General features: G+C 41.3%; 1 protein-coding gene across 1 annotated transcript in view; it reads left to right on the forward strand.

Moving 5' to 3' along the window:
* The first annotated feature begins 1,234 nt into the window (after positions 1-1,234).
* Positions 1,235-23,616, forward strand: part of cpxm1b (carboxypeptidase X (M14 family), member 1b) — a 48,634-nt gene continuing 26,252 nt past the window's right edge. Inside the window, exons 1-2 of the mRNA XM_083566490.1 lie at positions 1,235-1,540; positions 9,735-9,934. Of these exons, the coding sequence (XP_083422616.1) occupies positions 1,390-1,540; positions 9,735-9,934 (351 nt within the window). The 5' untranslated portion in view covers positions 1,235-1,389. The remainder of the gene's footprint in view (positions 1,541-9,734; positions 9,935-23,616) is intronic.

Consider the following 23,616-nt stretch of genomic DNA (forward strand, 5'->3'; position numbering starts at 1 on the left):
ATTTTAATCTCAGGCCTAGAGAGCAGGATAAGGCCTCTTTTTTTTTATTTATTTATTTATTTTTTTTATTATTATTCCTCAAAATATAAATGTAATCTGTGATAGATTCCTTGGGGTTCATTTCTACCAGTCGCTTTATGGAACGCAAAATATGACATTTTATTTTGCAGAAAAATCTACTTCATTATTATATTTTATATTATATGTATTTAATTTCATTTTATTTCATTTCTTTATCTATAAATCTTTTTATTATTAATTTCACCTTCAATGCGGCTTGCGAATAGGCCCTTAATTATAAATTACTGTTGTGCATTTATTCTTCTTTATTTTTTCATTTCGAGCTTCCCTTCTCTATCATGCGTATCAGAAAGAGCGGCAAAAATGCACCATCATCGTGAAATTTCTGTCCTCCCTCACACTGGCTGGGCCATTAAAAAACGCACGGCCTCACGCTAATGATTGAGCGAAGGAAAACAGACATCTCAGCTGATATCGCATCACCCTGGGCCTGGTATGTGTGTGTGTCGGTGTGTGTGTGTGGGGGGGTTAGGTCAGATCGGTGTGAGAACCCTGCAGGCAATTTTTTTTTACTCACACACACACACACACACACACACACACACACACACACACACATACTTCTCACTTCCTTGCTCTGGCTGTCGTCCCCTTTAGATGAAGAGTAATGACGTGACGCTACAGCCAGGCCCTCCAGACATGGAGACATCGGGTTCGCGCCACACGAGAGCTGACTCAGCGATAAACCCGCTCGCGGTTGTGTGTAATTTATTGAAATGGTAGCAAACACACCGAGTCAAAGTGCCCAGACTTAATTAGAAGGCTGGCAAAGTTGGAGAATAAGAACCGATCATCCCTACGGTGAAGCATGGTGGTGGGAGCTTCATGCTGAATATCGAAATCTTTGCCTTCTGGTTGCTACTTTCTTCCTTTTTTCATAAATCTTTGCTAGGAATTAGCGAATTAGTCTTCGCATGCATCAATTTCATGCTCACACAAGGGCTTTTGTAGTTCAAGATACTGTTGCAACTTATACCTGATATAATTTATAGATAATAAGAAGCACGCTTTCACATAAAAATCTAGAACAGTCAAGAACAAAAATACTTGACTTCAAGCCTCACACATCTGATCTGGGGTCACGTTTTTTGGGGATCATCTCAACACACAGATCCCCGAGCAGCAGCAATGCTAGTGCTTTTTTTTTTTTTAATGACTTCCAGAACCGATCAGGAGTCTCTGACGTTCTCCAGGAAAACGTTGACGCTCGGTAACGCAGGAGTAGAGAAGGAGAACACTAACGCCAGGACGCGCGTAATCCCAAGTCATAAAGCGTCGACATGTGGAATGTTGTAAGCGATCGAGAGGATGAAAGAGAGGAAGAAGCCCTTTCGACCGCGAACATCTGGAACGTTCTGTCCACTCCAGATACAGACAGGCAGCAGTTTGATGAAATGGAAGCTGTGGCATCTTTTATCCGGCAGCGCGCTCGTAACAGAGCGCAAGGGCGGGAGCGGCGGTAATTGTTTTAATTTATTTGTTTATGAGAAAAGACAGAGGGGACTGGCACATGGCACTTGCCTCCTTTTTTTTATTTTTTTTTTTTTTTTATTGAGAGCATATGGAACGCATTTATCACCATTTGCAGTGATCGGGCCTAAACGATTTTATTAACTAATTTGTAACTTTACACTTTTTTAATCAAACACATGCTGCGCGCTGTAATGTTTCAGCTAATGCTCGCAGGCTTTGTAAAGGGAAATGCGCCGCACCCGAAGGGAAATAAAAAAAATAAAAAGGGAACGTTTAAATAAATGACATCACACCAGGGGAAAGGAAGTTGTGAGGCATCATATCACCATAGTGACCGGGATGATCGTTAATGCTTTTGAATCATTGAACAGATTTTTCGATGTCATCAGGTGTGATATGTTACTTTAAATAAGCAATTTATTGATATAAAGGAGTCAGTTTATGCTAATTTACGCCTTCAGCGATGTCCTGTTTGATCCGATCCACCTCTTCATTATGACGGTTGTAGACGCCACCGATATTCTAGAGAAATGCAGTATAATCCAATGAACACAATTCAACAAGTCTCCTTTCACTGTAGCCACAGCTGCACCCCCCACATTCATCATCTCTCGCAGAAGTATCAATATTAACCTCATCACCCCGTTTTTGGGGGATTTGAAATTAGGGTAAATTGTCGTTACCAATCAGATCGAGACTTGGTCACTCCACTCAGCCCCATCAGGCGCCTTGGAGTGACCAAGTCGCGATCTGATTGGTTAAAGCAACGGTTTTAAGCAACATGTAGTTTATGCTAACAAAGAAATGCGATCGGGGAGAAAATCCAATGACTATTAGGAATAATTTGATAAACATTTCTGGACAAAAATATAATAAAACGGTGACTGACAGTAATTCTGATAAAAAGAAGAAAAGAAGGTCTTGCTTTCCTTCGAGGCTTTGATGTCGATGTCTGTAAAATATTCGTCTTTACATGTAGTTTAAAGGAAATCGGTGATCAACAATATGAACCAGGCTTTCATTCGAATGTCCGAGACAGTCAAGACAGGAAGTTAAGAGATGTGACCATGACGTTAGACAAGACACGTCTGATCCGGCACTGATTATATCGTCTCCGCCTTTCCATATCAAAATAATCAGCGTTTCCGTCTCCGAAGTGTTTTATTCCACACCCCACAGCAGTTCCCTGACAATTACCCACTAAACATTTTCAACAATTAAAGAAAGAGATGATTTTTTTTGTATCCATTTATTGCTACCTCTAACGCTAACGAACGTCTGAAGAACTGTTAAGCATTTCTTTCTTCGTCGCTCCTGTCTCTCCTCGCCTCCCGACCAATCAGATTTCGGAATTTGTCATGCGGTGGGAAACAAATGCGAGTTAACGCTAGCTAATGAGAAAACAAACGAATGCCATCACATGCTAAGCGGCACATTTCCATCTCTGGGCAACACGTAGCGCTTTGTTATGCAGCACGTAGCGCAAATTATGCAAATTTGGAAAACACTTGACGTGCTGTGACAGAAAGCAAGAAGCTTTTTTTTTTGCTTTTTTGTAGGATAATAACCTCCACATCAATATGTGAATGAGTGTATGTTATAAACGGCTTTTTCAGAAGGGGTGGCATCGTGCCAGCTCGTTTATTCCAGATCCGCAGCTTGTCACATGGGATTTGGTGAAACAAACAGAAAACGTTATGCTTTCTGTCTCTCTCTTAGTGCTAAGCAAAAGTTGTGTCCTAGTCATCACCTTCTGGGTGTGAAACCTGTATTAATAAAGAACACATCAGATAAGGGCAGTTGGAAAAGTGGAACATGTTGATAATATCAATATGCAAACATCAAAGACGCATTAGCAGGGTGACTAATGAAAACAAATCTACTACCTTTTCACCTTTCCATCTATTCATCTAACCACCTTTACACCTATCCCACCTTTCACCTTTCCATCTACCCACCTTTACACCTATCCCACCCTTTACCTTTCCATCTACCCACCTTTACACCTATCCCACCTTTCACCTATCCATCTACCCACCTTTAAATCTATCCAGCTATACATCTACCAACCTTTACACCTATCCATCTACCCATCTACCCACCTTTTTACCTATCCATCTACCCACCTTTACACCTATCCATCTACCCACCTATACACCTATCCATCTACCTACCTTTAAACCTATCCATCTATCCTTCTACCCACCTTTACACCTATCCATCTATCCATCTACCCACTTTTAAACGTACCCATCTACCCACCGTTGCACCTATCCATCTACCCATCTACCTACCTTTAAACCTATCCATCTATCCATCTACCCACCTTTACACCTATCCATCTACCCATCTACCCACCTTTACACCTATCCATTTACCCATCTACCCACCTTTACACCTATCCACCTATCCATCTACCCACTTTTAAACCTACCCATCTACCCACCTTTAAACCTATCCATCTACCCATCTACCCACCTTTACACCTATCTATCTACTCATCTACCCACCTTTACACCTATCCATCTACCCATCTACCCACCTTTAAACCTATCCATCTACCCATCTACCCACCTTTACACCTATCCATCTACCCATCTACCCACCTTTAAACCTATCCATCTACCCATCTACCCACCTTTAAACCTATCTATCTATCCATCTACCCACCTTTACATTTATCCATCTTCCCATCTTTACACCTATCCATCTACCCATCTTTATACCTTTACACCTATCCATCTACCATCCACCTTGCTCTCACTACAGATTGTTAAGAATGTGTAAAGGAAATATTTTTAAAAAAGCAAACGCAAAAACCCAAAAAAAACTCCACCTTAGATTGATGTAATTTTTGATTCATAAGTTAGCAACAATTTCCCGGTTCAGCAAGATAGCCGATATAACAAAAAAAAATATTGGAGGATCTAAATAATTGACTGCGAACAGTACTGAATAGTAAACACGACCCCGAAAAAACAAACCTGGCACAAACACTTCCGAGTGGCATCAATAAAACATGACCAAACTTGTTTGTAAAGCGAACATGGAGCTGTTACATGGCAGACGCTCCGCTAGCAGGACGACAGATTCTGTCTTAACCGTGTGGACTCGGGAGAGCGAACGGTGTCAGCGCGCATGATGTCAGCCGTCACGCCGACAAAGGTTTTAACCCTAAAGCGACTTCGACGAGTCCGACTCACTTTGTTTAACGATTAAAGCCGAGAAGAAGAAAAAGAAGAAGAAGAGAGGGAATGTGAGGGAAACAGAGGTGCACGTCGGCACTATAATTGAGCCCCATTTGTAGCCCGACAGCTGGACAGAATTCACTATTGCAATTTGGACGCGGGACAACGGCGAAGGAGCCACATGTTCGATTAAAATATGATGATGCAAGTCCCTCCCAAGGTGCGCGTGCCGTTTGAAGTGCTCGTCTTTAGGGCCCTAATGGGAAGTACCGGCAGTTGGCACCCTTTAAGCAGCCGCTGGGTGGGATTTGACGCGCTCGTTTGTGGCCAGATGTCGCGGGAACGGGGAAGAATGTCACCAACTTCTTCGCTCGGGAGGAGCTGTCAGCTCCACGCACAGCAACAACCGAGGCGACGGAGAAGAAAAGCAAGAGAGACAGGATCTGTGTTTGTGTGTGTGTGTGTGTGTGTGTTGGAGAGGAGGAAGAGAACGCAAGTGTGTGAAACTTAATTCACCTCAGAAAACAGATCAAAGGCAAAGTTTGAGAGACGTACTGTAGCGTCTGCGCTTTGGCGCTACAAACATTGAGGAAAACACAAACAACCTTTGGATCGTGTGGACATGTTTTAGAAACGTAGCATCACCATGATTATTTCTTTGGGCTGTGTTAGCATGAATCGGAAGTGCTACACCGTCCTCAGTACTCATTCTGTTTGGGGGTGAGGTCAAGGTCATCGATGTCAAGACAAAACACCAGGACTAGGTTGAGCTCAAGTCTTTAGAGGGTCAAGGCAAAGTAAAGATCGAGTCTGAAAAGCATCCGTAAATGTGGTAGCTCAGTGCATAAAACAGTGGAAGGGCATAAGTTCAAATTCTTATAAGATTCTTATAAAGATATAAAGATTGATGATCCGTGGCTAAAATCTGTAGTGTTTAATCGCCGTGTTTGTTCAGACAGACAGCTGATTAAAAAAAAGCGTGCAATAGTTTGTTTTTTTCCACTGAAATTCTGGTGTCCAGAAGGTTTCAGACCGTCAAACCAAGAACCAACAGGAGCGCCGAACCCGATGACGCGATTACAGTAGCGCGACAACTTCAGACCACCTCAGGGAAAATGTGGAATTATACCAGATAAATGAGAAGATTCAACTTTAGATGAGTTCTTGTGGATGTGTGAGGTTAAGTAGTTCCCAGGGGTCATGAAATCAGCATTTACAATAGGGTATTACTGAGTCATTTGTTGGAACAGTTTATAGCCTACAGTAACGGTTGGTGTGCTTTCATGAACATTTTTGTATTGTACGAAAAGTAGTAATAAAAAAAATTGCTCTACAGAAGTTCCAACGGTTGCTGTCAATATGTTGAATCAACAATCCATTAAGTTATACTTCTAGAAATTTTCGTATCTAAACTGTGAAAATTGATTCGCATTTCAGCGACTCACTTACTATTTTCTTTCCGCAATTATTCTAGGTTAGAAGTTTGTTGTGGGCGGGGCCAGAGCTGGCCACGCGAGCGACCGTTTTCATGAAACCTGGCTTGTATAAAACCAACGGATGTTTGAAGACATTTGAGTATTTGTTCTTTGCCATTGAACTTGCTTCTATTTTTTCATCTTGATCGCTCAATACACAGTCTCCAGCCTTATTCTATTCGAGGCGTTTGACGTAATAGTTTATGACAAACTTTCGCCCCCTACTGGGTTCCACACGTCATTTGAGCGATTACACAATTTTCCATCAGCATGGATTTTCATTCCTTTCGTTTCAATTTTATTTGAACAGGCTGCAGAAATAAAAAATAAAAAAAAATTGATTGAATCAAAATACCCGTGTATGGCAGGTACATAATAATCAAAATTGTACTAATCATCGTCATTCAGATAATCATCATCGTCGTCATCCTGTATGTTCATGCTAATGTGTGTGTGTGTGTGTGTGTGTGTCCCCTGCGTCCAGCATGGAGACGGTTTCCAGGGCGACACCTGGCCACGGTGTTGTGATGAGAGAGCCCATGTGTTAATTAAAGCCCCATCTGTGAGGAGGAGTCCGTCTTCACACACACACGCACACACACACACACACACACACACACACACACACACACACACACACACACAAGGGACTCAGTGTGTACAGCACAACTCCACACACTCTACCGACAGTGCTGTGACAACACACACACACACACACCGACCACAGAAGCTCCAAATCCTATGTGTACCTGCCATTAAAAATAACAAGCCATAGAAACAACGAGTGAGAGACACAGAAAGAAAGATACAGAAAAAGAGAGAGAGAGAGAGAGAGAGAGAGAGAGAGAGAGAGAGAGAGAGAGAGGGAGATCTGTTTGTTTTCTTTCTTCTCCATATTAAATGTGAGAAGTTGCGGTCACCACATGACAACACCTCTGACCTGACGGTAAACAAATGCCTGTCTTCGGGGGTAACGCTACAACTCAGACTTTAAATAAGCATTAGAGTTGTGTGTGTGTGTGTGTGTGTGTGTGTGTGTGTGTGTGTGTGTGTGTGTGTGTGTGTGTGTGTGTGTGTGTGTGTGTGTGTGTGTGTATATTTCCTTATTTTTATTATTTTCAACATTTTACATTAATACTGATGACATCCAGACTGTGAAAGAACATGTTTGGAATTATGTAATATACAAAAAAAAAAAAGAATGTTTTATATTTCAGCCTGTCCAATTAACTTTGACTAAAGTTTGGCAAAAATATAAATCATGAGGTAGTTACATAAAATGGTTTTCAATTCACAGATGTGTGAATTCATTTGTGACATTTCCTGCATCCTTAATGTGCCTTAGACCATCAGTTTTTCTTTTGTGCAGAGGAAACGTAAAGTGCAGAGTCAGCAGCTTTATTATTGCTACTACAACTACTGTGGTAGTAAATCTATATTTTGACATTCATGTCAGTCAATCCAAAATAAAGATTTAAATTCATCCCCAAATACATTCTACAAAACCATCAAATGCTATGATGCGCCAGGCTCAGTGAGGGCCGTCCCAGGAAAGGAAGACCAAGAGCTACCTCTGCTGCAGAGGATAAGTTTATTAGAATTACCAGAATCAGAAACCGCAGATTTACATAAAGGCTTCTTGAAGACCAAGTGGGAGACATATTTCAACATCAACTGTTCAGTGGAGACTGCATGAGTCGGGCCTTGCAGAAGAGAGACTCGCTTGGGCCAAGAAACACAAGGAATGGACATTAGATCAGTGGAAAACTGATAAGTCTGATAAGTCCAAATTTGAGATTTTTAGTTCTAACCAACGTGTCTTCGTTAGCTGTACAGAGAGTAAACAGAAGGTTCCTGGATCTGTGGTTCCCAATGTGAAGCATGGTGGAGGATGTGATTTAGTCAAACTTAAGGGCGTACTTAACCGGTATGGCTACCACAGCATTTTGCAGTGACATGCCATCCCACATGGTTTGCACTTACTGGGACCATTATTTGATTTCCACCACTACAATGACCCCAAACACCTCAAGGTTATGTGAGAGCAATTTCTCCAAGAAGGAGAGTGATTGAGTGCTGCATCAGATGACCCCACGTCCACAATCAGCCGATCTAAATCCAGTTGAGATGGGTTGGGATGAGTTGGACCATAGAGTGAAGGAAAAGCAACCAACAAACACCTCTGGGAAAATAGATGCAGTATGCAGTTTATCATTTTCTTAATGAAATATACGAGGCCTTACCAAGAAAAACACTGGATAGAAGCATATGTTGCTTTAAAACCTGCACATACTTTTTAGCATTGATGGAGCCTTTCCAGATGTGCACTTATACAGTTATAGCTGTGTTTAATGTTTTTATACATCCATGAAACAAGTTATTTCCTGTTTTTGCTGACTGGACCGCACCTTACCTACATCAGCACCTGATTTTACTCATACCTTGTGGCTGAATGGATCTCCACAAATCTCCATAATATCTAGTGGAACCTCTTTACTGAAGAGTGGAGCTCCTTATAACATCAAATGAGCAGTAAATGCGGAATAGAATGACCAATCTATGGTCAGGCGTAAAACATCAAATCAGTAAATCTAGAAACCCAATAATTTCGTACTTTCATGTTTCAGCAACTCGGTAAATTAGAATATTGCTGGTTCAAGCCCTCACGTAGCTTTCCCGAGCTTTTTTCCTAGTAACGCCCCAAACCATATGATGAGCCATTTGGTCAGAGTTGATTGTGCAATCAGACCTAATTAGACTAGAGAGCACTGGTAAGGCGCCAGGATCGAGTCGTGCGGCCATATTTTACACGTTTTATGGTGAAAAAAGAGAACTTTATACTCACGCTGCTAAAAGTCGCCATATGGTGAAGGCTGTGAGGTATTTTTCAAATTGCACAAAGACAGATTTTTGGGTTTTCTTTATACTGGACCATTCTGTTAAATACTTTATATTGCTAGCTAGCTGTTTTCAAATAAAGGGGATTAGCTAGCTAGATCATTTGGCTGGTGTTGATTAGCAGTGGAAAAATGCTTATTTTTTTTTCATTCCAGAATCTAGAAAAATCTAGAAAACGTGGAGTTGGGAACATATTGTGTTTTCAGCTAACAGTCTGCTAGGTAATGAGCTAATTAGCAGACAGCACACAGGCACCCTAAACACGTTTGACCCCCTATCAGATAATGCAGATTATCAAACGCTTCAAAACGTTTTGTTAATATTTTACTTAATTACACAAAGCCTTATGTTTGTGATGCATTATGGGTAGTACACACAGTTCCTCAAGTACCCAATATACAAACCCTTCTAAGTACTCGTGTCTTGTTAGTGCATTTAAAACACCTGCAGTTCTGGGAATTCAGGACTCGTCTTGTATGAAGTATAAATTTTCCCAAAAAACAATAAAACTTTTATTTATTGATTAGACCAATGCCATGACCTCCAAGTCCCCCCCGCTGGTCCTGCCATCTGCTCCTTATTATAATCTCTGCTCCTTTCCGTTTCCTGCTTTTTACAGAAATGGACGTATTAATGGCTTCGAAAACGCTGCTGAGCGAGGGGGACGTTGCCATGACGCCTGCTCCTCCGGGGTCACAGCAAGGAGGACCAGATGGAGGTCTCACACACTTCCTCTCTGTCCCAAAACGCTCTCGACAGAAGGACTCGGCCTCTTGGGAGCCACCATGGCAAATCTTTACATCGCACTCAGGTGTGCAGGTGTGGCTTTTTTTTGTGAAAATCTTATTTCTGTGCCAAGTCTGATGTCTTGCGTTAGAGGAGAAAAGGAAAGAAAAGGAAAGGAAAGGTGTTGTGTGTAATCAGTTTGGCACAGAAGAATGAGTGTGGGCCGAGGACGGAGCCCTGAGGATTTCTGGTAGTGATGCTAAAAGGTGATTACTTCTAACCTCTATGTACTATACAGACTGTATCTCTGGGTGAGTCAGGAGCCTTTTAATAAACTTGGACTATAGATGTATGTGGTATCAGGTGGTTTTAAAAAGTTTCAAGAAAGTACTTTATTTATCTACGTCTACACACAATCACCTTCAAAATAGTCGCCTTGCACAGCAATACAGAGCTCCCAGCGTTCCTACCACTTCTGAAATGTGTCCTGGAAGTCTTCTTTTCGGAGTGTGTCAAGCACCTGCTGCAAATTCGCACCTGATATCCAAAACGCAATGATGTCAAAACGGGGACCTTCGAACTTCATCTTCATCTTCGGAAAGAGAGCGAAGTCTGCAGAAGCCAAATCTGGCGAGTAACGTGGGTGCGGAAGTGAGATCATGTGGATCGTTCTCCGAAGATCATCGTGCACAAGTTGCTGAATGATTTCGACATCTCAGTCCTGATCTCTCATCATCTTCCAGTGATGTTCTTCTACTCTTGAAGGGCAAGTGCTACTCAAAACAATTCAAACGACTCTTTGTTACATCGCCGTATGTCAAACGTCTTTGTGACAGATTTACCCAGTTTCACACAGAATTTCACATTTGCTCTTTATTCAAATTTGCTGTCCATGATGAAATTGATATATTGATCTCATTCATAGTTGCTCAGTTGTTTAAATGAGATCAATGTATTTCGCTCTGGTTAATTGCGCCTGCCAAATGCCAGCTGAACATATTCAAGCTGACAGGAAGCATACACTAACTCAAATAACCACTCGTTACAAATGTGGTGAACGGAAAAACATTGCGAATTGTATGTAGTGGATGAGATACGACAGGAAAAAAACACCTCTGGTTCCACTCCTGACTTCCACAATGCAAAAAATAGCTGTCAAAATATAAGAAGTGCATGATATAAGAAGATAACGATTAGAAACAAGTCAAATCTGCCAGCGCAGTAAGAGAATTACGTTTGGTAAGATTTCATTAAATGCGAAAACATATCTAGGATTTAAAGAAGAACAAAATGTCTTACAATAAGCATCAAACAGTTATTTAGTCTGAGTAACATTCGTGTGAAAAACCAGACCAGAGCTACCAAACTAGAATCATCAGCAATATATATTCTGTCTACTATATATTCTATATTTTATATAAGATTACTATTAAATTCACGATCAAGCATTTATGCGTATTCTGAAAAGTAGTCAACAATTATTTATTTAAATAAAGACCCTCTTGTAAAAACAAAGCAAAATCATTACTTACTGCTTCTCAAAAAACGTATTGCAACATAAAACATTATGAACTGAACACTGAAAGACTTTCAATATGAGAAACTGAAATTACACTACAGAGAAATAAAAATTCATCAGTACTTTCTATAAAGTTCCAAAAATACTGGATAATGTTTTCAAGTGTGATTACTGAGCATTTGTACAGGGCAACCTTACAACCAGTTATTACCGCTTTATTTAAATCAAGTCTTAAAAGATACAAAGCAGGTCTCAAATGATTTCTCTGATGGTAATTAGGCTCAATTTCAAGGTAACTTTACTAACTAAGTAAGGAAAAAAGATCAATAATCCTAAACCAATCAGAACAATTTTACGCAATCGGCTCTTGGGTAGTATTTTATTATCAAAACAAGACCAATAAGATTTTTATGGCTAGAAATAAGATTGCAAGTCTTGACTAGATGAGGAGTTTTTGTGTAAAAAAAAACAAGAATATGAGCCCATAGTGAGTTCAGGATCTGCCGTACTGCTTTATGATTGGCTGATGAAAGAGAATATCTTTTTTTTATTTCTTTTTCCTTTAAATCTAAATTTGCTTATTAGCCAGCAACAATATTTGCCTACAGAAACATCGCCTATACCCGAGAGAAAGAATAAAACATGGTGTCTTCTGAGGTATTAGTAGAAACCAGCTCAGTATATCTCCTCTTTTCTCTTGCTCTCTTTTTCCAATGTAAACAGTGTCGAGGTTGTTCCCTTGTTCTCCTAATTTACCTGTCCATCATCAAGTGTGTTGCAGCAGTGGGAGGATGACTTTAATATCATCTCGGTCTCCTCCAGGGAGCCGAGCGTTAATAGCGGCTCGGCTCTAATTTGTTTTGTGTCTGCATTAGCGGATCAGGATCGGGGCGACGTAACGCGACTTGTCACTAATAACAGGAATGCGAGGAAGGAAAGCATGTTCGCTTACGGTTACCGGAGGCTCAAGGACTCATCATGGAGTCTGTTTGTGACGACAAAATTCGAAAGTCTTCCAAAGTTCCTTGTGGACTTTGAGATTTCTGGTAATGGAAGCGTTTGCATTAGTTTCCTGGCACAGTTGTTAATCGAATACAAAGAATGCAGCAGCAAAAAAAATTGCAAATACGAAACAAAGACACAGTACAAACATACACAGTACAGCATATACAGTGAGGAAAATAAGTATTTGAACACCCTGCTATTTTGCAAGTTCTCCCACTTAGAAATCATGGAGGGGTCTGAAATTGTCATCGTAGGTGCATGTCCACTGTGAGAGACATAATCTAAAAAAAAAAAAATCCAGAAATCACAATATATGATTTTTAAACTATTTATTTGTATGATACAGCTGCAAATAAGTATTTGAACACCTTTCTATCAGCTAGAATTCTGACCCTCAAAGACCTGTTAGTCTGCCTTTAAAATGTCCACCTCCACTACATTTATTATCCTAAATTAGATGCACCTGTTTGAGGTCATTAGCTGCATAAAGACACCTGTCCACCCCATACAATCAGTAAGAATCCAACTACTAACATGGCCAAGACCAAAGAGCTGTTCAAAGACACTAGAGACAAAATTGTACACCTCCACAAGGCTGGAAAGGGCAACGGGGAAATTGCCAAGCAGCTTGGTGAAAAAAGGTCCACTGTTGAAGCAATCATTAGAAAATGGAAGAAGCTAAACATGACTGTCAATCTCCCTCGGACTGGGGCTCCATGCAAGATCTCACCTCCTGGGGTCTCAATGATCCTAAGGAAGGTGAGAAATCAGCCCAGAACTACACGGAAGGAGCTGGTCAACGTTTCCAAGGTTACTGTTGGTAATACACTAAGACGTCATGGTTTGAAATCATGCATGGCACGGAAGGTTTCCCTGCTTAAACCAGCACATGTCCAGGCATGTCTTAAGTTTGCCAATGACCATTTGGATGATCCAGCGGAGTCATGATAGAAAGTCATGTGGTCAGATGAGACCAAAATGGAACTTTTGGGTCATAATTCCACTAAACGTGTTTGGAGGAAGAAGAATGATGAGTACCATCCCAAGAACACCATCCCTACTGTGAAGCATGGGGGTGGTAGCATCAGGCTTTGGGGGTGTTTTTCTGCACATGGGACAGGGCAACTGCACTGTATTAAGGAGAGGATGACCGGGGCCATGTATTGCGAGATTTTGGGGAACAACCTCCTTCCCTCAGTTAGAGCATTGAAGATGGGTCGAGGCTGGGTCTTCCAACATGACAATGACCCGAAGCACACAGCCAGGATAACCAAGGAGTGGCTCTGTAAGAAGCATATCAAGGTTCTGGCATGTCCTAGCCAGTCTCCAGACCTAAACCCAATAGAGAATCTTTGGAGGGAGCTCAAACTCCGTGTTTCTCAGCGACAGGCCAGAAACCTGACTGATCTAGAGAAGATCTGTGTGGAGGAGTGGGCCAAAATCCCTCCTGCAGTGTGTGCAAACCTGGTGAAAAACTACAGGAAACGTTTGACCTCTGTAATTGCAAACAAAGGCTCCTGTACCAAATATTAACATTGACTTTCTCAGGTATTCAGATACTTATTTGCAGCTGTATCATACAAATAAATAGTTAAAAAATCATACATTGTGATTTCTGGAATTTTTTTTTTTAGATTATGTCTCTCACAGTGTACATGCACCTACGATGACAATTCCAGACCCCTCCATGATTTCTAAGTGGGAGAACTTGCAAAATAGCAGGGTGTTCAAATACTTATTTTCCTCACTGTATATACAAAAGAAAAAAACTGTAGTTTTCAGCTATATGTAGTTCTTCCCCAAACTGTTTCCACAAAGTTGGAGGCACGCTGGAGATAAAATTTACATGGGTTGGAGCGGAAGATCTTGAGTGGCCTGCTACAGAGCTCCAACCCTATTGAACACCCTCGGTGATGAATGAATGTCATGCAAATCTCCACAAGATCTAGTGGAACATCTTCCCAGAAGAATGGAGGTTATTCTAAAAGCAAATGACTAGTGGGATGTTCAAAAGCACATATCCACAAACTTGTCATTGTAGTGCAGATGTTAGAGAAAACATGTTTTGTTTTTGTTTTTTACAATTTTACCCTAAAGGGGTACATGTTCTCTCGCCGACATTTTTGCATAAAAAACATAGCTATTCCTAGCTACCAACAAACAAATCTAAGAAAGCTTTTTCATTTATTTTTTTATTTTTAATAACGTATTTAATAACCATTTTGCATCCATTCACTGTTGGCCGGCCTGCAACAAGATGGAGGGCAAAATTATTGAAAAGCATCAAGCCATTTTGGGACACACGTTTTTCAGATTTATCCTGCTAAACCGGTGCACAACTGATGCTCTAGCCGAGGGGGCCAAAGTCTAAATAACCCTACTGAGAAGTCTTAACCTCTCTTGAATTTTTATATATCAATATTTACACCTTCAGGGAGTATTTCTGTCCAGTGTCTGAGCATGTAACGGTCCTAATTATCTTCAAAAAGTTCACTATCTGACCTGCACATGCCGACTTATTAAACAACCATGAAGATCTAATAGGAAAGAATGGGCATTATGGTGTATGTAGAAGTCTTCGTATCTTCGTCGTCGCACAGTTCACACACACACACACCTGTCTCATGGGGACCAGAGACGTCACAGGGACTGAAATGCAGGTCTACATAAGGAAAGTGCCTTGAGACGTATAGAGAAGGCTGTAATTACGGCTTCACTCGTGGCTTTGCACAAGAGGGGGGAGGGGGTTGCAAAAACACCCCACAAATTATTATAGCGCTTATGAAGACATTTGGTAAAAAAATAAAAAAAAATTTAAAAAAAGAAAGAAAAACACCTGCGCGTGTTATAACTTTGTACAAATAAAATAAACAAAGGTAAAGTATTTTAATGTATGGTATCGCAAGGCAATTATTTTCAGTCAAATTATAAGAAATAAAAGTATAAAACTCAGGAGGTCCCCGGATGACAGGATTTCCTCAATTTATTTGTTTATACTCTCAAACTCTATTTACAAATCGGAATGATTAATTGTTATTATTTATGCTTGCTTGATTGTTAATAGGCGCTAGCTGCTGTACATGTAGTAAAATGGTGCTAGTATTAGGGGCCCAAGCACCACATGGGGCAGTATGTTGTTTTTGACACCCAACTCCAACAGCATGAAGAGTTTCTCTTGTGTGCCGCCTACTTTTTGGGATGTTTATCCAGAAATTTCTGCCATCTGACAAGTTGAACAAACCAAATTATCATATTCATTGTAAATCCGAGGTACTGATCTCCAGCTGTAGTATCCAGAGATGGTAGGATTGCAGGCGTAAACCAGATTTCAGTGTGTGTTCAGAACCTGTAACATCTCAAACGTTTAAAAAAAGATATTTACAGGAGGACAAAAGGGGCCGAGTGCAACGATGAGTAAACCAAGGACCCATCTGTTCGCCTTTAACGACCTTTACATGCCTACTTTAATTAAAGGGGCCCCTTTAATGGCTCTGTGTGTGTGTGTGTGTGTGTGTGTGTGTGTGTGTGTGTGTGTGTGTGTGTGTGTGTGTGTGTGTGTGTGTGTGTGTGTGGTTCACACTCGCAGCTGGTGGATGATGTCGTTTAAAGCCTGGCAGCAGAGAAACGTGCCAACCGTCAGATAAAGTAGACAGACAGAAAGAGGGTGAGTAAAAGACAGAAAAGACAAGACGAAGGTTGGTTGAAGCCTGAAACTTTCAAGGACAACGGTGTGAAATTGTGAAGCACATGGCGATAGGAGTCTTTCTCGATTTCTTACCCTGGATGCAGCATTTAGCCACGACGCCGCCGCGAAATCACATTTGAAATAATTGAGCTCGGGACCTGGGGTTGTTTATGCCTATTAATGATAAACAGGATAAACTGGCATGAAAGCCAAGGTCCAAAGAGAGATGAGTGTACACCATAATGCAGAGTGTCGTGTCTGTCTTTCTGCTGTCCAGAAGGCCAAACTTCACAAAGTAGGCAGCTTTTGTTTTGTGGATGAAATCTAATCCATATCTGCCAAGCTTAGTGACTTGAACTACATCATTCTAATAATTCAAGTGGAACATTTAAAGTAAGATGGTAAGCAGGTGCGGAAAGGTTGTCCTAGCGCTGAAAGAGCTACAGATATTTCATCGATACACCATACAAGGTGATATCAAAAAGTGCTTATTTTTATCTACGTTTGCACACTACTACCTTTAAAATAGTCCCCTTGCATAAGAATACAGCGCTCCCAGAGTTGCCGCCACTTCTGGAATGTGTCCTGGAAGTCTTCTTTTCGAAGCGAGTCGAGCGAGCTGGATCTTCATCTTCTGAAAGAGGGCGAAGTCCACAGGAGCCAAATCTGGCGAGTAGGGTGGGTCCGGAAAGTGAAAGCATGTGGATCGTTCTCCGATGATTATCGTGCACAAGTTGTCGGACGGTTTCATAATGCGTCTGTGGATTGTTAGCTATATTAGCATTGTATATATTAGCATTGTAGTTAAAGGATAGCATGTTTAAACAAACAACAGCTAAGATGTTCTGTGTCAGATTTGGAATTAGATGAAAAAGTATTTTTTTGTCTTGTCTACCTCCTGGAAAAGCAGTTCTGTGTTAAAACTCCGACTGTAGCCATGAATGTTTTGGTGATTAAGATGATTTGCAAGTGCTGCCATTTTTATTTACTTCCTTATTTATTTATAACCGACCACTTCCTGCTTTTTAAAATATTCCTGATACGAACTTCCTTGGCTCTAATTGCTTGATTTGGCTCACTCCTCTTTCTCTCTCACTCACCAGAAAGTCTTTTTCACTTTGATCTGCGAGTCTTTGCAGGCTCATTGACTGTAATGAGATCTGGAGAATCCATAAACACTGCTGGGATTTGAGCGGCAGCCGGAAAAAAACCTCAGAGCTGGGAATCAGCTGCGTTTCACGGCCGGCGCGAAACAAAATTCATGTTGCCCTCCTTTCCCACTAGAACAAGCGTTAATTTCCCTGCAGTCTGGCTTTCCAAAAAGAATGAAGGCGGGGGGGAGGGGAGGGGGGAGTGTTGCAGGACGAAATTTGGCACGGAAGTTTCCGGACATTTTCTGTGAGGGACCCAGAAGGACGTCCCATGGTGAGAGGTGGCGTTTCTGTAATCTCTTGCCTTGACTGGTATCCAGTGCATCTTCTTTTGCTCAAAGGGCTTCGTACCTTTTGCTCGATCAAGGACACATTTCAAGGGGCTGAATTTCAGAGGCTGTGCTACTGGGTCAGGATTTTTCCTGCTGCTTAAAAACGAGCCAAACGTACCCCCGAACGTGACCCAGACGTCCTCGTCAACTCGAATGCCGTTCATTTAAAGAGGGCACAGTTTGGCTTTCGAAACTACAGACAGGAAAATCATTGCCAGGAAGTCTGTCAAAGATTTAAAAACGGTTTCTAAAAATATCCCGCTCTACCACCGGTGTCCGAGTGAATTAGGGAGCAGGAAGGAGTAGCAGTGAGACACTTTTTAATAAGAAGACTGACTTCACTTGATTATGCACGTGTAATTACGTTAAATGAGACCGTGCGGTCCTGGTGCGGTGTAAATGGATATGTGAAGTGTTTGTGTTTAATAGATTATTTGTGATGGAGTAGGAAAAACTCGCTGAAAACTATGACGACGCTTTTAAGGAAAGAACATACACCGATCAGACATAACATTATAACATTATGAGTGGTGAAGTGAATAACACTGATTATTTTTTTATCATGGCACCTGTTAGTGGGGGGGGGGGGGGTTTATTAGGCAGCCATTTAAAATTTTGTCAAAGTTGATGTTAGAAGCAGGAAAAATGAGTGTAAGGATTTGAGCGAGTTTAACAAATTGTGATGTCTAGACGACTGGGTCAGAGCATCTCCAAAACTGCAGATCCTGTTTGCTGTTCCAAGTATGCAGTGGTCAGTATCTATGAAAAAGTGGTCCAGTGGTGAACCGGGGACAGGGGTATGGGCGGCCAATGCTCATTGATGCACATGGGGAGCGAAGGCTGGTCCGTGTGGTCCGATTCAACAGACTTTAGCTTAAATTGCTAAAGGACTTAATTCTGGTAATGCTCGATAGGTCAGAACTGTTTTGGCAGCAAAAGGGGGACCAACACAATATTGGACAGGTGGTCATAACTATAACGGCTGATCGGTGTAGTCTCTTGTAACGATAGTTCGACGTTCAAGACATTGGTTCATTCATTTTTTCTTCCACGTTTTTTCTAAGTTCGAACTTCACCAAAAAGCAAACTGGTTTTAAGGCGGCACCACTGCCGTGACTGACCATATCCACTTCCGTGACTTGTGGCAAAGATCCCAGGGCTGATTTTCCTCCAAGCTGCTTCAAGCTCAGAAGATGCACTTCATATAATGCCAAGAGAACATCATATGCAAAGGAGAGGGATGATGCCCTTAGACCCCTTTTAGACTTCACTATCCCCCATCTCCCTTGCTTGACAAGCCCCCCAGAAATTGATTTGTCCCCTAGTCTTTACTGTTGTTTGATTTTTCAATTCTGGTTTGGGTAATCCGTGGAAGAAATCTTTAGCTTCATCTTAATACACAGACTCGAACTTCACTCCATCTCCTCTATACCACCATCCAAAGGCAAAGCCCACTGCAACCCAGAATCTGCTCAAAGGATAAATAAATCAGAAGCCCCCGGTGCCCTCTATCTCTTTCCTCTCACTGACACGGGCTTGTCTTAATTGAGGCTGAAAGCCGGCTTTTCTCGCTGCTAATTAGTGGCTCGTGCTGTTAAATGATTCAAAAAGTCGGGCCTTATACCAGCCCTGCCGATCATCACTTATTCACACGGCGCGCGCCATTTTGTGCAAACACACCGCCCGAGGTAAACGAATTTACTCCAATTAGCAGCCGCTGTCGACACGCATCAGCGTCTGCGGTGCTTGAAAAACGTCCTCGCTGTTGGACAAACAAGAAAAGAAACGAGAACAAGAAATAAGTAGCCAGGTTGCTTTTCAAATGCTTTTATGCCAAACTATTGCATCAGAAAAGAAACATATGAGGGAATTGGCAAGGCGCAAAATGTTTACATTGGCTTGAAGAGGAAAGGGTTTAGTTGTTAAAACTAATTGCGAGAAGGTTTGATGGAAAAGGAGTGTGAGGCAGAATAGATGTAAAGGAAAGAGAAGGGGGGACATTTTAAATAATTAAGTGATGGACGGTAATGAAGTAAACGTAAATTATTACTGTACATAAGTTGCTTTTTCACGTATCTGCACTTTACTTTACTGTACTTTTGTACTTTTACACAAAGGAAAGTTTAAAGAAGGCTTTTACTGCTGTAAAATTGTACCTAGTGTATCTCTAATTTAACTCAAGTCCATGGTTTGTGTACTTCATCCACCACTGACTAATTAAACAAAGAAAGTTCCTTGTAGTTGGGTTATGAGTCAGTTTACTGTGAACACCATTCCGACTATGATTAGCTAGCAGTGGTTTTTCAATTGGTATGATGATATGCTTTGGCTTGGATGGTTATGAGTTAAATTCCCAGAACCACTAGGCCCTTGTACGAGCCTTTTAACCCTCAAATGCTCAGCAAAATTGAGGTTGTTGTACTGTATGTCGCTGTGGAAGTCACTCAGGGGGTGTGCCAAGTGCCATAAATGTCTACAGTATAAAGGTTTTCAATCGACAAGAACCTTTCATATTTGCTGTCCGTAACATGGTTGGCTTCCGCATCTTATAAAATAGCACCTGATCCAGCACATGCTAATATTTTGAATAAAGGGGGTCCCCGACTAAGGATTTTGCATAGTCGAATCAGAATTGTCAAGTCTTGGCAGACAGGATTTGCATTTCACATGTCAGCAAATCGAATAAAATCGGCTAAATTGTGGTGAAAAGTACAGCGCAACATCGATGCACCGTAAAAAAAAACAAACAAAAATATGTTTGCTGGAGAAAACAGGTAGGTCTATGTGAAATCAGAATTGGAAGACCCCCGTATAACCGAAACGTCTCGATTGTGAGATCGAATCAGGCTCCTCCAATCGGAATCTTCGACTCTTAAACTATTATATTTTGTATTTTTTTTTATAGCATGCTCTAAAAACGACTCGTGCGGACAGTTTGATGAGATATTCAATCAAGGTCATGAAAGGATTTATCCCATTTGTAATATATATAAAGGTAAAGGTAAAGAGCTTGCATTCATAAATAAGTAAACGTTGTTTAATCCGTGTGTATTCAGCATATTGAAGTATCTTACACTGACAGATAAGGCCAAGGCTGTTGTTGGGATGTGTGCTCGCATCCCCTTAATAGACACAGTAACTTATCAGTGTGACTGTAAATTTCAGATATTTATTGCTCGTTTTTGCAAAGAAATGTCTCTCTTGAAACAGTATTTGGCCTCCATGCATGATGGACTGCCATTAGTAGAGCTTAAATCACCCCGTGATTCAACTCTAAAGTCGATCGTATATTCGGTGCTGAAAACTTGCCCACGTTCTCCACTCTGACCCTCCACCAACCCTGACGTCTGCATTAGCACAGAGTAAACCTCATGTTTTGTATCCATGGCATTCCAGTTCCATCCCAGGTGCTTCTGACAGGCCGTGGTTCGGTTGAGCTCACCTCCAGTCGTTCCAGCGGCGTTCGGGCGACCCGAGCCAAAATGCAGGGCTTATTAGGAAAACGATATCGATGCAGATATGACCTCATGCTAAGACGCTGCAGCTGGACGGCAGATCAAATTACAGGGACGGAGAAATCTGGGGGGATCGGGGGCCGAAGCTGAAGCTTGGGAGGAAATAATGGGAGTCAAATCTTGGGTGTGTTGTTGAGAAACCATGGTGTCAAAAGTTGCTGTGTCATAACAATAAGTCATCAAAGCCTTGCACTTTTGTAACCTCATGAGCACATTGCTAATAACGTATTGCCAGCTAATTAAGAATTAGCGTAAAAACTGACTTGTTGGACTGGAGATCTTTCGAGCTGACCTGAATGTAATCACTTAGCTGGTTCTTGATGTTCTTCTTACTCGTTTTCTCCTCCAAAAGCAGAAATCTAAATGAGTACATTTCAATAGGTTCTTGATGAACCTTCTGCTACTTGTTCATCTTCTTTTTGCTTCGGTGATTGTGGATCATTACTGCCCTCTTTAGGATTAAGTCTTCTTCTGATTGAATTCTCATTACCCAAGTTCCTTCAGGGTGTTTTCCTCAAGGCCCTTCTAAACATCCTCTCCTTTAATTTTTCAAGGATTTCCCACTCTCTCCAGCTTGTCTCTATACTCTCTACATCTACACCGATCCGGATCGATTTGAGAAAAAAAAAATCGGCGCTTTCCTCTAAAAACGTTCGCACTTTTATTTTGAATCGTTTACGTCCCTGTACTGCGCAAGAACAAAACGTAAGACCTGCTTCATTTCACCTGGCATTTGTTCACTTTCCGGCTTTTTGAAAGGTTGCAGCAATGACAAAAACTGCATCAGCTTTTTTTGAAAGCTGCGTTTTTTTTTTAGCAGAAATCGCCGTCTCAGTGTGGCCAAAACAAACAGAAAAAAATGGTGATGCCTATTAAATTTAGTCTTTCAGATAATCCTTGGAAACAGGTGACTTTGGTTGAAGAGTGAGGGCTCAGAGAGTGATACCCACACACCTTTATTGATGAATCGGGTAACCATCGGGTCACGTCTGTTAGCAGTTAGCTAGGTACAAAGGTATATGGAAAGCTATGTGTGTGTGTGTGTGTGTGTGTGTGTGTGTGTGTGTGTGTGTGTGTGTGTGTGTGTGTGTGTGTGTGTGTGTGGTATTAAACAATCAACCACAGTCTAAAATTTACTGCCAATCCTATAATGTTATACCACAGTGTGCCAAAGTAGTCTTAATCTGACAGATTAACTTTTATACATTGACAGAACAAGAACGCATTATAGCATGTATCCTTAAAACTAGCATGTTAGATTCATGAGGTAAACATCATAATAATAATAACAACCTCATTATTTGCGTACCGTGACTCCGCTTGTGCAATGTATGGTATATACAACGTTTTTAAATGGAATGGGGTATTTTTCCAGCCACACAAACAAAAATGCAGACGTGTCCCCCAACAAAGAATTTAGTCAAATCCGAATCGTGAGAGAATTTATACCTTTGTGTTTTATTTTCGCACATCAAAAGCTTCTTTGTTTTCACATTTCTTATTACAGCATTATTAACTTCATAATAGGCTGAATATTGACTTATTGCGACGCGTATTGAAACGCTAGTTCTATGTGAAATCAGACATTGAGCACCCCCATATAACAAAAGAAATGGAACGATCCTTGTGGAATGACGAAGATACGAACCGTGAGATCTTTAGGTATTTAGTCTTCTCCTATTAAAGGTTCACCACTACAAATGTAATTAATCCCCGCCCACAAATCACATTTATTGCCTCAGCTTGCATTAGCAAGCAAGTCAACCCATGTCTTTGTGGGTTAGTGAGGAAATCGTAGCGTAGTAGTAGTGAGTTTGGACATTTAGACCCGATGCCATGTTTCTTATTAACACTCTAACCTTTTAACAGGTGCGTAACACGAGCGAGAGAATGAAACACACACCAGCTACGCTTCAACTCCTCGATGTAACAAACCTCATCTGGCAACCACACACACACACACACACACACACATAAACACTGCCTGTGTTTCCAGAGATGGCTCAGGGCTGATCTTTGCCACATGTTTCAATGTGTGCACACTTAAATCCATGCATTGTCATGCACTCCATAAAACAGTCACTTCTAATTAGACGAGGCCGGGACACGTTTTACAGCGTGACTGTAAACCATATTCTGTGTAACGACCTCTTTTTCAGGGGGCACCGAGGTTCATCGAATGTGTAAATTATAGCGTCTGCGGTTTCGGAGTCTGAGTTCACACGTGGAAGGCTTCAAAGGTTTGTTTCAATGCTTCTTTGAGGCTACTCGGGATGCTTTTTAGGCTTTCTGATTGAGGAGCATGCTGCTTTGTAGGGCATCAACAAGAGGATACTCTTTGACGAATGAGAAGGAACCCTGTATCATTTGTTCTTCTCAGTTGTTTTAGAGGCAACTCTCAAATAGTCATTTGATGGATCTTCAAATAGATCTTCTTGGAACCCTTTTTGATTGTTGAGCACCACAAAAGGTTTTAATGCTGTCTTGCTTACTGAAGAATGTTTAAGGGTTTAGGCTGTACCTCATAACTGGGAAAAGATAAGTCCTTCATCCCGTCCATCTTCATAC

Source organism: Silurus aristotelis (assembly GCF_946808225.1).
Source record: "Silurus aristotelis genome assembly, chromosome: 17".
NCBI lineage: Eukaryota > Metazoa > Chordata > Actinopteri > Siluriformes > Siluridae > Silurus > Silurus aristotelis.